The sequence below is a fragment of the Ailuropoda melanoleuca genome, chromosome 13, assembly GCF_002007445.2.
Source record: "Ailuropoda melanoleuca isolate Jingjing chromosome 13, ASM200744v2, whole genome shotgun sequence".
NCBI lineage: Eukaryota > Metazoa > Chordata > Mammalia > Carnivora > Ursidae > Ailuropoda > Ailuropoda melanoleuca.
The window spans coordinates 45,440,405-45,455,630 of record NC_048230.1 but is presented as its reverse complement, the minus strand read 5'-3'; the positions used below and the strand labels follow the sequence as shown (position 1 = coordinate 45,455,630).

The 15,226-nt window shown below is 56.2% G+C and overlaps 2 protein-coding genes across 7 annotated transcripts in view; both read right to left on the bottom strand.

Annotated features, from left to right (window-relative positions):
- HELZ2 (helicase with zinc finger 2) overlaps nucleotides 1–12,997 on the bottom strand; it is a 27,823-nt gene extending 14,826 nt beyond the window's left edge. For both annotated transcript variants that reach the window (XR_004619713.1, XM_019806398.2), the window contains exons 1-2: nucleotides 10,921–12,997; nucleotides 9,607–9,692 (exon numbers count right to left, since the gene is read on the bottom strand). The gene's annotated coding sequence lies outside the window, so the exon portion shown is untranslated. The remainder of the gene's footprint in view (nucleotides 1–9,606; nucleotides 9,693–10,920) is intronic.
- GMEB2 (glucocorticoid modulatory element binding protein 2) overlaps nucleotides 12,780–15,226 on the bottom strand; it is a 23,728-nt gene continuing 21,281 nt past the window's right edge. For all 5 annotated transcript variants that reach the window (XM_034640891.1, XM_034640892.1, XM_034640893.1 and 2 more), the window contains 3 exons: nucleotides 15,065–15,202; nucleotides 14,676–14,798; nucleotides 12,780–13,682 (listed from right to left, as the gene is read on the bottom strand). In XM_034640891.1, coding sequence (XP_034496782.1) covers nucleotides 13,024–13,682; nucleotides 14,676–14,798; nucleotides 15,065–15,202 — 920 coding nt within the window. In that variant the 3' untranslated portion in view covers nucleotides 12,780–13,023. The remainder of the gene's footprint in view (nucleotides 13,683–14,675; nucleotides 14,799–15,064; nucleotides 15,203–15,226) is intronic.

Below are 15,226 nucleotides of genomic sequence, written 5' to 3'. Positions count from 1 at the left end.
GAGAAAACCAGAACACAGAGCAGAGGGGAAAGGTGCTCCCGGCAGAGGCCGCTTGCGGCCTCAGAGCTGCTGGGGCAGCAGATGGACCTGTCGGGACCGGGGGACCCCCGCAGCAGGGCTGGGAAGGGGAGGGGCTGAGAGCTGGGGGCCGGGAGGGGTGGCTTTCCTAAGAGGCTCCATGCAGTCTAGGTCAGAGGGGACCTGCCGACTCTCTTACCTGGGAGGTTCTTACCTGAGGGTGTCCTGGAGTGCTATCCAGCCCCTCCAAATACACCAAAGCCAGCCGGCCCAGACAAGGGACACCCCCTCCATCCTAGACAGCGGGAAGGTCAGGGGCATTCTGCAGGTTGACCACATTGGACCCCCCAACTTTCCTGCTCGGCTGCCATCCTTAGTCACCCGTGAGGAAACTGAGGCACTGCACTCACTGGCCGAGCCTCAGCAGCTGGCAAAGCACCCAGTCGCCCCACCGTCACCTGACGTCACCCCAAGGAGCCTGGCTTCCCAGAGTCATACCCTTGTAGAGTCCCCTTGAACAAGGAGGAGACCTAACAGATACAGCAGAAGTTCAGCGACCAGGGCTGGGCCACAGGACACTGTGCTTCCTCAGCTCTGTTAGGCTGACCGTGGGGGACGCCAGCCACCACGGAGGGAGGGCCCTCAAGCAGCCCGGCCCCCGGTCCCCCTGTCAGGAGGGACCGACGCCTCCTGTCAAACCCCAGCACCAATTGTCTGGAATGTGCGAGCAGACCCTCCGCAGCCTCGCGGGAGACCCCACGCCTGGGCCACCACGGAGCCACTTCCAACTACGAGAGGAAGCACGTTTAACATTGCTCTGGGCCCACGAGTCTCGGAGCGATCTCTCACACAGCAACAGAGCGCAGATACGCCAAAACCGTTCCCAGTGAAACGCACCTGTACCCAGATGGGGTCAGCATCATGTGGGGAGGGGCAATAATGGAAGCTTCCCAGCTAACTCAGGAAGCTGGCTGGGAGCGCCATCGTTAATTATACTAGGAGCCTGAAGACCCACAAGCATCAAGCATGAGGACATAACAAAGTCACCCATCAGTAATTGCAACAACAGAAGACCTAGGGATGAGCTTAACAAAAAACATGCAGAAAACCTGAAATGTTCCCAAGAGACACAACAGAACACCACTGAAAATGGAATGAAATACTATGTTCATGGACAAGGAGACTTAACAAATTACGTAAAGATATTAGTTCTTCCTAAACTTATCTATGAACTTAATACAATCCCAATAAACATACTAAGAAGAGTTGGGGGATAGACAAGCTGATTTTAAAATTCATTGAGAAAAGCATCACACAAATAAGCAAGAATGGGCAGGAAAATTATTACAAAAAAGAGTAACTGAAAACTGAAGACAGATCACTCCCAAACTCATATTACAAGCCCAGCATCACCCTGATCCCAAAGCCAGATAAGGATACCACAATAAAAGAAAATTAAACCCCAGGACGCCTGGGTGGCTCAGTCTGTTAAGTGTCTGCCTTTGGCTCAGGTAGTGATCTCAGGGTCCTGGGATCGAGCCCCACATCGGGCTCCTTGCTCAGCAGGAGAAGCTCAGCTTCTCCCTCTCCCTCTGTCCCTCCCCCTGTTTGTGCTCTCTCCCTCTCTGACAAATAAATAAATAAAATCCTTAAAAGAAAGAAGAAGAAAATTAAAGACCAATAGCCCTGACGAATATAGATACAAAAATTCTCACCAAAGTATCAGCAAACCAAACTCAACAGTACATTTAAAGGATCATCCACCAGGACCAAGTGGGATTTATCCTTGGGATGCAAGGATGGTTCAACATCTGCAAATGGATAAAGGTGATACATCACGTTAATAGAACGAAGGGTGGGGCATCTGGGTGGTGCAGTTGGTTAAGCGACCAACTCCTGGTTTCGGCTCAGGTCGTGATCTCAGAGTCGTGAGATGGAGCCCCGTGTCTGGCTCTGTGCTCAGCACAGAGTCCACTTGAGATTCTCTCTCCCTCTCCCTCTGCCCCTCCCACTTGTGTGTGCACATGCGCTCTCTCTCAAAGAAATAAATAAATCTTTTTAAAAAATAGAACGAAGGATAAAAATCATATGATCATCTTAGTAGGTGCAGAAAAAGCATTTGACAAAACACAACATCCTTTCATGATAAGAACACTCAATAAACTAGATACAGGAGGAATGTTCCTTGCATAATAAGCACCATATATGACAAGCCCACAGCTAACGTCCTACTCAGTGGTGAAAAGTTAAAGCCTTTCTTCTAAGATAGGAATAAGACAGGGATGCCCACTTTCATCATTGCTATTCGACATAGCACTGGAAGTCCTAGGGAAGTAAGAGAAATAAAAAGCATCCATATCAGAAAGGAACAAGTAAAACTATTTATGTTTGCAAGTGACATGATCTTATATATAAAAAACCCTAAAGACTCCACTAAAAAAACTGTTAAGTGGTAAATGAATTCAGTAACATTGCAGGACACAAAATCAGCATACAGAAATTGGTTGCATTTTTATACACTAACAACAAAACTATCTGAAAAAGAAATAAAGCAATCCCTCTAACAATAGTATCAAAAATAATAAAAATTTAGGAATAAATTTAACAAAGGAGGTGAAAGATCTGTACACTGAAAACTGTAAGACACTGATGAACAAATTGAAGAAGACATACAGAAAAAAATGGCAAGATATTCCGTGCTCATGGATTGGAAGAATTCATGTGAAAATGTCTATACTACCCAAATCAGTCTACACACTCAATGCAATCCCAATTAAAATTCCAATGGCATTTTCCATAGAAATAGAAAAAACTACCCTAAAATTTATTTGGAATCACAAAAGACCCGAAATAGCCAAAGTCACACTAAGAACAAAGAACAAAGCTGGAGGCATCACACTTTCTGATTTCAAGGTATAATACAAAACTATAGAAATCAAAACAGTAAGGTCTTGGCACGAATACAGGCACACAGACCAGAGGAATAGAATAGAGAGCCCAGACATAACCCCACACATATACGGTCAGCTAATTTTTTATAAAGTGCCAAGAACACACGATGGGGAAAGGACAGTCTCTTCAATGCATAGTGTTGGGAAAACTGGACATTCACCTGCAGAAGAATGAAACTGGGCCCCTTCTTAGACCACTCACAAAAATTAATTCAAAATGGATCAAAAAGTAAATGTAAGACCTAAAACCATAAAACTCCTAAGAAAAAGACGTGGGGAGAAAGATCCTCGACGTTTGTCTTGGCAATGATTTCCTGCATGGGACACCAAAACCCCTGGCATCAGACCTTACAGCAAACGCGTGGGACAACATCAGACTGAAGAGCTCCCCAAAGGGAACCATCAATAAATTGAACGGGTACCTACAGAATGCAAAAAAATATCCGCAAACCATATATCTGGTGAGGGGTGAATATCCAAAATACGTAAGGAACTCACACAACTCAATAGCAAAAAAATAAATAATCAAATTTATAAATGGGCAAAGGACCTGAACAGACGCATTTCCAAGAAGACATACAAACGGCCAACAGGCACGTGAAAAGATGCCCCCCCATCGCTGGCATCAGGGAAATGCAAACCAGAAGCACATGAGATCCCACCTCACACTGGTCAGAATGGCTAAAAGGAACAAGTCAGGAAAGGACAGCTGCTGGGAGGATGTGGGAAAGGGGAAGCTTCCTCTTGCACCGTTGGTGGGAACGCAAGCTGGTGCAGCCACATGGAGAAGGGCGTGGAGGGTCCTCAGAAAGATGAAAATAGAGCCATCCTACACCAGCGATCGCACTCCTGGGTATCTACCCCAAAGATACAGAGGTAGTGAAAAGAGGGGGCCCCTGCACCCCAATGCCCACTGCTGAGGGTCGCTCCTCCCTCACTGGCACCCCCTCCCCTGTGCCCTGAAGGACTCTGAGGAGTCATCTGAAATGTGGTGAAATGCAATTTTTTCCAAGAAACCTTGTTAAAGAAGAAAACTGAAGTGACCACAACGCACCCTGGGTTTTTTAAAAAAGAACTGAAAAGTATATAAAGTTGGGGGCGCCCGGGTGGCTGAGTCGGGTGAGCACCTGACTCTTGGTTTCAGCTCAGGCCGCGATGTCAGGGTTGTGGGATCAAGCCGCTCTCTCTGTCACACATACGTAGAGAGAGTTCAGAACTCAGTTACAGAAAAGAGAAGAATCAGAACCATCGGCCAGGACGGAGGAAGACTGACGTCTTTTCCTCTACCTTCTTGTATGTTGAGTTTGTACGGTTTCTATTCCTCATTCAAATACAAACGAAAAGTGTAAAAGGCATCAGGCACTGAATCGTGAACTCTTGCCAAGTATCCGGTTCTCCGCCCTTTTCCTGTGGTTCCTAAGCCGGGAAGACAGCCCCTCCCCTTCTGGCCTCACAGACCCTTCAGATGTTGATGGTGACCACCTTGTCATCTTCTGCAAAGATCCCTCCCTGAAACCCAGACCCACACCTCACACTGCGCTAGGCCCAGCCCTTCTCCTCCTGCTCCCCCAGCAGCCTCCCTCCTCAATAGATGAGCACCCTGTCCTCCCAGGTGCCCAGGCATCCCGGACGCTCTCACATTCTACCTCCAGCCGTCGGCAAATGCCCGGCTCCAAACCCAAGCGGCCCCAGAAAACAGAGAGCCCTACAGCAGCCTCTGAGCCCCCAACGTCCACATCCCTCCCTGCTAGGAACATAGCAGTCCTTTCCAAACTCTGCTTGGCTACCCAACCGGGAAATGCAGAGGGTCAAAGGGATGATGTTTGCAACCATCACAGTAATAACTGAGACAGGGTACTCATGCGGCCTCGAGGCATCTCCCCTGGGATACCTCGCGCTTACTGCAGGGAAACCGTCGGACCTCTCCCGGCCTTGCCATCGGGGCTCACATCACCAGCAACAGGACACACTGATACCATGCCCCCCAGGCACGGTGCTTGGAGGACACACCCCACCCCCGTGGTCCCAGCCCCAAAATGCAAAACCTCACACCAATCCCAAGGAAGTACCACAGACTCTACAAAATGAACCCTCCGCAAAAATGTCCAGATCACGAAAGACCACGAAAGGTTGGAGCATCGCAGACTCTCAGACTAAAAGCCTTTAAATATATATATGGAGACGGTTAAGGGAGAAATGTGGGTGTGGGCTATCAGTAACGTGGCATCAAGGCCAAGTCTCCTGGTTTAATGAGAGACAAAGGACATGTGTTAGGACGCAGACACTAAGAGGTCAGCAGTAAAGGGCTCGAGGTCTGCAACTTGCTCCCAGACGGGTCAGACACAAGTTTACTTACATAATAAACCAAATGGGACAAGACTAGAAACTGGTGAATCTACATGAAGTTTGCGAAGTCCTCTGCACTGTTTCCAACTCTAGTGTAAGTTTGTTTGAAATGATATCAAAGTAAAAAGTAAATAAAGCATCTAGCCAACAACTCCCCCAGTTAACCAGGCCTTCCTCACCCAGAGAATTTCCTAGTGGATAAAGCTCAGCCCTTTGCCCTCTGCCGTCACCAGAGCCGCTGGGAAGGCCTCAGATACCCCTACCGGCATCACCTGAGCGTGGAGCTCCCACCGGGGACCCTGGTCTGGTCTCAGCTCGTCCAAGCAGGCTCTGGTTGCGATCCACCAGGAGAGAACTGAACACCCAGGTACGGGCTCCCAGGGACCCTCCCAGGGACCCACCCAGGGGCCCTCCCGCCAGCCAGAAGGTCACATTCCGGCCTGGGACCAAGGAGGCGACCGAGTCTATGAGTGGGAGAGGGTCCTAGTTTCGCCTGGGGGCAGGGGCACAGCCTCGAGGGTGCGTGGGGGCCATCCTACCTGACGGGGGCACCAGGAAGGAAGAGGTGTCACCACAGGAAAGGTCTACACAGCCCAGTTGTCCCAGCTGCTCTCCCCACCCCAGCTCTACAGGAGCTTTGCACCACCCCGCCCCGTGCACCCCCACCCCACACTTGGAACCCCTCCTGGAGCCCCCAGGCCAGGCCCTGAACCCCTGGAGAGTGAGCTTTGCGGAGCTGATGACGGTGGTCACTGTGAAAATTGAGGTCAATCCCAAAAGCCCTGGATGTGCCCCCAGAACAGGGGAGAGGCTCGCCTGCCGGCCTGGCTGGGGGCGGGGCCTCCTGCCGCTCGATCAGACTCCTCCCCACCAGGTCCTCTAGGGTGCTGCGCTGGGGGCAGGGCGCTTCCTGCAGGTGGAGGGCGTGTCTGCACTCCCTACTGGGGGGCTGGTGCTCTTGGGCGCCCTACAGAAACGGCTTACAGCTCCAGCCTCCCCCCACTTGACCTGTCTATTCGGCTGGACGCCTGGTGTGCTCTGTCAGGTGGGCTGTACCGCCTTGACCCCCAGCCCACCGGCGGCAGAGAGGGCAGGGTGCAGGCTGCCTCAGAGGCCAGAGTCCCGGGTCTCCTCTATGGAAACACAGACGTAGCCAGAGGCTCAAGTCCACAGGCCTGACCTCTGGGCCTCCCTCCTCAGCATGCAGCCAGCCTGCCCTGTCACCTCTCAGGCGAGGTTCAGTCCCCAGCCACCCGTTGCCTCCAGGACCTGGTGTGTTCAGACGGGATGGTCGCGGAAAGGGCAAGTTCAGGACAAGGAACGCTGACTGCATGGCAGGCCCTGGGCAGGCTGAGGAGACGCGGGAAGTCCCCGGCCATCCAGAAATGTGGGGTGCTGGCCACAGCGTCACTGCAAATGTCAGGAGAGCACCCAGCACTGACCCACCGCCGGTCCTCTTGAAGGGGCAGGCTTTCCAGCCCCTGGTGCCGGCAGCACAACAGACAGCAGAGCACCGGGCCTCAGCCCTGCCTCTCACCACACAAAACCAACTCCCCGCAGGTCCTCTCAGGGTCAAGGCCCAGCTGGGAGGCTTCTGCAAGAAAGCAGAAGGAATCATCACAGCCTCGGGGTAGGCGAAGGTTCCTTTGAAAGAACAGCAGGGGCTCCTGGCGGCTCCGCCGGGAAGCATCTGCCCTCGGCTGAGGTCATGATGCCGGGGTCCTGGAATCGAGTCCCGCGTCGGGCGCCCTGCGTCTCCCTCTGACTCTGCCCCTCCCCCTGCTTGTGCGTGCTCTCTGACAAATAAATAAATGAAATCTTTAAAAAAAGTAAAAGAAAAAGTTGAGAAACTGAATTTCATGAATATCAAAAATCTCTATTCTTCGAAGGACACCCATGAGAAAAACGAAAAAGGAAGCCATTGACTGAAAGAAAATATTCAAAATACACATATCTGATGAAGGGCTGCATGCAGGTTATTTTTTTAATCTTTAAACTCAGTATTTGTAAAGCACTCTTTTTAAAAACGCACAAAGTATCTGAAGACACACTTCACACAGGAAGAGACACAAATGAGCACAAGCACATTAGAGAGGCGCCCAACGTCCCCAGTCACCGGGGGTGCGGATCAAGTGAGATGCCCCTCGGCACACAGACGGCCGGTCTGAGAGGGCCGGGACCCCGCGGCCCGCTGAGGATGCCGAAGTGGTGTCACGCGCGGCACTGGCGGGCGTCCGGAGTGGCACAGCCCCTTTGGAGGACAGTGGGGTGTCTGAGAGTTAAATGAGCATTTACTTCTGAGCCAGCGATTCCACTCCTAGGTGTGTAGGGGAGAGCAGCATGCATCTGCATTCTCGAGCACGAGCGGGGAGGGGGAGGGAGGATCTCAAGCAGACTCCATGCCCAGCACGTAGCTGGATGCCGGGCTCGATCTCAGGGCGCTGAGATCAGGACCTAAACTCAAACCAAGAGCTGGGCACTCAAGGACCGCCCCCCCGCAGGTGCCCTGCATCTTCCTTCTTAAGGAGCCTGGGCCGGGGGAGCACCTCCTGCTGGGTGCAGGGGGTGGTGGCTGTCCTACTGGAGCCTGCAGGTTCATGGTGGCTTTACTCCTTGTCGGCAAAATGGAAACAACGCAAACGTTCACGGTCAGGCCACAGGATAAACAGTTTCTGGTGTGTGTGTGTATAGTGACATGCCACGCAGGAAGCGACGGCACCACCACCAGTGCTCACAGGAGTGTGGATGGATCCCAAGTACGTTCTGTTGAGCGAAAGCAGCCAGGCCCGAGAGTATTTAATGCATGACTCCGAGTAGATGAAGGTCCAGAACAGAGAAGTTATGACGATGCCAGATCCGTGGCACACAAATCCATCCTACGCTCATGGTGCAGGCACCTTAAGCAGACAGAAGTCACGTGGAGTCTGACCTGGAAATCCATGGGTCCTGGCTGCGGCCACAGCAAAAACTGTCTTGCAGGAGAGTGTCCAGCTCAGCCGTTCCAGCAGACAGGAAACCACTGGATGGCCCATTCCCCAGCTCTGGCCCCTCAGGCCACCAAAGAGAGAGTAGGACCCAGACATGGCTCAGATGGAGAGAAGCTGTCCCAGGCAACGTGGCTGCATAACAAATGACCCCCAAACTCAGTGAAATAAAACCACCATTTATTATGCTCACGAGGCCTGCAGGTCAGAAACTGGAACAGGGCCCAGCTCTGTTCAGAGCCTCAGCCAGAAGATTTATGCTCTGTGGCTGGGGTCATCTGGGGCCCCGCACTCCAGGCCTGGCACGTGGGCTGGGGTCTGGAACTGCAGGGCTCCTTGAGTATCTGTCTCTATGTCTACGTGGCCTCCCCAACCTGGCAGCTCCGGCTGCAGAGCGGGCACAGTCGGAGAGAAAAGAGAGAAAGCAGCGGCGAAACCCCTACTGCCTTTTCCCGGCCGAGCCTTGGAAGTCATATGCATGACTTCTGCCCCGTCCTGCTCGTTCAAAGTGAGTCCCTAAGGCCAGCCCATGGCAAAGGGAGGGAAATCCAACTCCAGCTTCTGTGGTGGGAGTGTCGCAGAACTCGTGGACCACACAGTAGGGAAAAGGGAGGAAAGAAAAGAGCAAGCCAACCCAGGAGAAAGTGCAAGTCAAAACAGCTCCTCACAAACACGGCAGCCTCCTAGACAACTTGATAAGAGACTGAATCCAAATGTACCAGTAATTACAATAAACCTAAAAGGACTACATTCTATCAAGAGATTGAGAATCTGAGATTGGATTTTGCATTTTTTTTTAAAGATTTTATCTATTTATTCGACAGAGACAGAGACAGCCAGCGAGAGAGGGAACACAAGCAGGGGGAGTGGGAGAGGAAGAAGCAGGCTCACAGCGGAGGAGCCTGATGTGGGACCCGATCCCCTAACGCCGGGATCACGCCCTGAGCCGAAGGCAGACGCTCAACCGCTGTGCCACCCAGGCGCCCCTGAGATTGGATTTTGAAACAAGAGTAATACAACTATTTGCTACCAAATGATGCCCAAAACACAAAAACACAATATGGTCAAAAATAAAAAAGGAAGAAGGTACGCCAGGCCTCTACCCACCAAAAATAAATAAATAAATGCTGGCATAGCAATATTAATTTCAAACAATCTAGAATTTAAGGCAAAAAGAAAGAAAAGAAAACCACCCACAAAATAAATAGCTATAGGAAGGAGTGCTACTCAACAAGAGAGAATCCTGTGCGAAGGGTCTTCGAGTTTTTGACTGGGATTTGCAACAGTTTTCAAAGTGCTGCTCTTACCGTGTGTGGTCCCTGCGGTGGGCAGGGGGCGGGGTGAACAGCAGGTGCAGCTCGGAGGGCCTCAGAGCAGTGCAGACAGTGAGACACTGTGAAGATCGGGTAAAACACGTCTACACGTCTGTGCAAATCCACAGGAGCCACAATGCTGAGTGACCCTACTGCCCACTTTCCAGTGATGGGCTGTCCGGGTCACCCACCGGAGCACAGTCACTCCCTGGACCCCCTCTCGTCCCCTCTGCCCTGGAGAGGGCTGTGCCCCTCATTAATGTCCCTGTGACAGTTTCCCTCCTGACACTTGTCGGCCGGCTCCCAGGCCACAGGGCATAGAGCCACGGGGAGTCTCCAAGCCCGACAGTGCTCGATTAGTGGATGTCCCCAGGGCAGGCTCCTGCGCCCACGGCCCCACAGCGCAGGACACAGGAGTGGGGAGTGGCTGCCCACCCGGGCTTGCAGTGCTGAGGGGCTGGGGGTCTCCATAAAGGGAGGGCGCTGCAGAGCCTCCCCCACCCCCCTCACCAAGAATAAGGGTGGGGGGGCCCTTATGGGGGTTGGTTTCCTCAGAGAGGAGTGGGGAGCCTTCAAAGCATCTTTAGCGGGGGGCACGGTGGTCCAGGGACCCCTAGAAAGGGCTGTGGAGGGCAAGAGGTGGAGGACACACACAGGCCCCTCAGAGCGCATGCACAGGGTGCCCCACTTCCGGGGAGCCCACACAGACCTTTCCTCTCCCCGCAGGCCTCCCCAGCGGCCGGGGGGGGCATCTCTGCTTCTCCTTGTACTGGCGGCAGCTCCCAACCTGGGTGGGGGGCCTGGATCACAGGCTGGCTCTGCCACCCTCTCCTGGCAAGTGGCTCAACCTCCCCCATGTGAAAGGGGGGGCAGGCCATTCCACTGAAGCACCTCGGCCCTGCACTCTCACCTCGGGAACCCCTCGCACGCGGGGTCCCGAGGCTCCTGCTCTGGGCTGTTTCAGTGCCGCCACATGACGGCGTAAACCCGACCACCTCTGTCGGTGAGGAGAGGCACACACTCCACTGTGTGGCCCACCAGCCCAAGACGTCATGCCCCTCGGCTTCCGGAACACTGCAGGGGTCGGTGGGGGGACGACAGGGCCCAGAAGGCCCAGCACCTGGTGCTGACGTGATAACAGCTTTGCCCTCGGGGACACAGGAAAGGCGTGGGGCCCCCGACCACCATCTCCGAGTGGATGGCGGGGCGTGCGCACGAACGTGACCCCCTCCACAGGCTTTCGTCACAAGACTCAGACACACAGTACGAAAAATGTTTTTACTGTAAATCAAAGTACCAAGCACATACTTGCAAAACAACAGCCGAAGTCGAACCCGGATGCTTCCCTTCCCCAGGCTGCCTCCGAGCCGGCGCGGCACCCGTGAGAAAACCCAGCCCAGTCCTGCTCCCCAGAAGCCGCCCGCGGTCCCGCCCCAGGGGACGGCAGGGGAGCGGCCGCACTGACAGAGCCCCAGGAGCCCTGCCAGGCACAGGTGTCTGCCCCCGGCCCCGGCGGAAGGAGGGAGGGGCCGCGGTTACTTCCGAAGCTGTGGTTTCTGCTTCTCCGGCTCTGACGCACACTTCCCTCCAGCACCCCTGCGGTCTGAGGGCAGGGCAGCGGCTTCAAAGGGGGCCGGCAGGGTCGACTGCGACAAAGGCTCCAAGGGCAAGACGTGGTTTTATCAGCCACGTGGTTTCTCATAGGCTCTGAGCTGGTGCAGACCGACAGGACAGGCCAGGCCAGGACAGGCGGCGCCCACCCCGTGGGGGTCACACCGCCGCAGGCATCAGGACTCCGGACGAAGAGGACGTACACCCGCAAGTAAACATCAGGCTGAAATCAGCTGACCCATGACAACAGCAAACAAGTATGCAACAGAAAAGAAAACAGAAAAAGACCACCTCGGTGGCTTGACTCAGGGGGGCGAGGCCCACTCCGCTAGGTCTGGGGCACCTGACGGTGGAAGGACGGACGAACAAAACCCAGTTCCCTTCAAAGCGTAAAGTGGGGCAGTGGCTTGTCTCTGGAGCCCCCTCCCCTTCTCCCAGAGAAGGGTGCTCAGCAGGCAACAGAACAGGTCTAAGGGGACCTGCCACTCAACGGCTCGGACGGGCCTTGAGGCCCTGCTGGAGACGGCTCCAGGCCTTCAGGGGAGCCCTGCCTGCGCTCCCTCCTGCATCCAAAATAAGACGTGCAGATGGACCACGGATGGCCCTGCCAGTGAGCATCCCGGCCCCCACCTTGACTGGCCCTGCCCCAGACTACCAGTCCGCCACCTGAAATGCCCTCAGGCACCAGTATCAGCCAGCAGGGCGCGTCTCCACCTCCAGACAGGGGCGTGGGGAGTGCCGGGGCCAGGCGCTAAGGCTGTCATGGCGGCCCCGCCAGCAGGCTGAGCACAGGGGTCAACGACGAGCCCCCAAAGGCAGGAGCACCCACGCCCCATGCAGACGCTCCCCAAGCTCCTGTCTGGTTCTGTTCACACCCCGACCCCAGAACCAACGTCCCAGGGGCACACCCACCGTCACGCTCCCCTGGGCGGTGCCGTGCTGACAGCTCACAGCTGCAGCAGCCAGCACACAGCCCCCCGTGGGCCGTCCCAACGGCGGTCTTGTACAGAGCACTCTGGAACCCAGAGCAAATTCGGGGAGCCCAGGCACTCAACATTGCTTAGGTTGGAAATGCTATAAATTCAACTCTTCCTAGAAGCCTACTAAACAATTCACTTAAAAACACCCACAGTGCGTGTGTAACGGCCCCCAGGGGCCCAAGCGCCTGCCGGGTGGAGGGAGGTGGGCAGACGGTAAACTCAGGCTGCTGGGGCCCCTCGGCCCTCTGCTCAGGCGGGTGCCCGGGAGCCGCAGCCCAGAGCCGCGGCATGTGGACCCGCGGCGGCACCGAGGTCTGCTCTAGACGCGGGAGAACAGGGTGCCGGGCCACACTAAACCTACAGAAAACTGTGGGAAGAAACCAAATCCATAGGATCCATGGGTTTCCACACTTGGGGACGGTTCCCAAGACATGTGTTAGTGACACCCCCTCCCCCAGCCGGCTCAGGCCCCCCCAGGGGCCCCTCGCACCCACGGGGTCCGTGCCCCGCGCCCCGGCTCTGCCTCCTCGTCCTCTCTGCCTGGCTCCGGATCAGGCCCAACGTGTAAACAGTATCAATAAGCAACAGATGGAAAAATGTATTTCCTAAGAAAGAAGGGGGAGGAAGTGCGAGCGCGAGGCTGGCTGCACAGGTCGGTCATCCGCGATCCCTTTGGCTCCTCGTCTGTTTTGGTGTTTCCTCTCTTTGGTTCAGCCCAAGTGACCCGCGGGGCGCCGGTGCCACGCTCCCGCCCGGCCACGGCTTGAGGAGAGGCGGCCAGCCCTGTGCCCGCGAGGGGCCTCGCCCCCCCCACCAGCGTCTACTTGTGCTCATGGCCCTCCGCCATGGCGGCCACCTCGATGGTGGCCGTGTGCTCCTCAGGCCCCGAGGCGGCCACGGCACTCTCGACAGCCCCCGTGGGCACTGTCACGATGGTGCTGCCCCCAGGTGACACCTGGGCCACGTTCTGCAGGGTGGGGCCCAGGCCCGGCAAGGTGAGGAGCTGCAGGGGGCTCACCACCTTGACCACGGTGCTGCCGTCCTGCATGGCGGCCGTGCTCAGGACCGTGAGGCTGGACGCGTCCGGGTGGATCTCCACTGTGCTCGGGAAGGTGGCGCCCGACGAGGCCAGCACCGTGTAGCCCCCTAGCAGTGGCGAGGCGGGGGAGCTGGCAGGAGCAGCCTGGGGGGGGCCCTTGCCCAGCACAGGGGAGGGCAGGGTGGACACCACTTTGCCGAGTGGCACGCCGGTCAGCTGGGAGACAGGCACGCCGGGGCTGAGGGCGATCTGGGCGGACTGGGTGAGCACCTGAGAGGCAATGGCAGCCGGCCCGGACGTGGCCCTCGCCAGCCGGGGCCGCTTCGTGGGGGGCGGCAAGGAGACAGGGGTCAGCGTCATGAGCACGTTGCTGAGATGCTGAGACTTGTGCTTGAGTTCCTTGGCCCGACGGCGGTGCTCGTCACACTGCTGCTCCAGGGCTGCGGGCAGACAGGGGCAGAGTGTCACTGCGGGGACGGGAGCAGAGAGTCACTGTGGGGACGGGGGACAGGGGTTGGGCGTCGCTGTGGGCACAAGGGACGAGGAGGGAGGACAGCATCACTGCAGGGTCAGTGGGACGGGTGGGGGGGCACCAAGCACCAGTGCGGGGACAGGGAGTGGAAAGAGAATAGAGAGCATCAGACCACACGCCCTGATGCGGGGCCTGTGCCAGTATGGCAGTGATGCTCTGTCCCTGTCCCACCCTGTCTCCCACAGTGACACTCCCGGGGTCCTGCATGGACCGCCCCTCCGAGGGAGCAGAAATGCCGTCTCAAAGGCAGCCTCCAAGCTGCCAGACGAGGGGACAGACCTTCCCCATTCTAACTCTCCAACCCTCATCTCCACAGGAAAGTTGTTCTTGTGATACGTTAAGATAAAACGCAGGGGCGCCTGGGTGGCACAGCGGTTAAGCGTCTGCCTTCGGCTCAGGGCGTGATCCCGGCGTTATGGGATCGAGCCCCACATCAGGCTCTTCTGCTATGAGCCTGCTTCTTCCTCTCCCACTCCCCCTGCTTGTGTTCCCTCTCTCACTGGCTGTCTCTATCTCTGTCGAATAAATAAACAAGATCTTTAAAAAAAAAAAAAAAAAAGATAAAACGCAGGCTGCAACCAGACACGTCAACACTGGCCACACGCACGCCCCTGAGAGCACAGACACCGAGGGAGCGCCAGGAAAGAAAAGCACAAACGTCCCAAAGGGGACTGTGGGGGCCATGCTGGCCCCTGGTCACCTCTCCCACTTTTCTCCTATAAAGAGCTGCAGGGGGAGTTCCACACTCGGGACCCACGGGCGGGCTGTCCAGGCCCTGCGTCACGGCTTCCCTGCTTCCCTGCGTGACGGCGCCAGGCTCTGCTGGTCCTTCCCGACTCCGGACTCTGCCTCCAGCGCTCTCTCAGGAGTAGCTGTCCCACGGGGCTGTCCCCCAACATACCCGCCAGGTCCCTGGCATACTGCTCCCGCGAGCGGTCCATCTGGCACTTGTGGCCGGCCAGCACCTTCTTCACCAGGTCCAGCATGCCGAAGTTCTGCACCATGTTGTTGAGGAGGGCGGCGTCTTCAAGGGGCGAGCACACAGTGAGAACGGCCCCCCCGGAGAGGTCCCCCGGACACGCAGGGAGACCCCGGCAGGCAGACGGCCCCTGCACAGCCCTCTTCCGACACCGAAGCTCGGACTGGGCACAACTGAGGCTACAACTCGGCTTCATCCCAGGGGCGCGGCAGGGCGGGAGGGAACACCCAAGCACCCCCGCCCCTGCACAGAGCAGGAAGGAGCCTGGGGGGCGGTGCCCACTGATGCCAGGCAGACACAGAGCCCCTCACCTCGGAGCTGCAGGGGGGGGTCCTGGACCCGCTGCTGCAGGCCTTTCATGGTCTCCATTAGCTCCTGGTGGAACTCCTGTATGACCTCGTCCAGCAGACCCGCGTCCTTGAGCCCTCGCCAGAAGGAAAACGTGTCATCTGTGAGGGGCGTAGAGGCTCAGA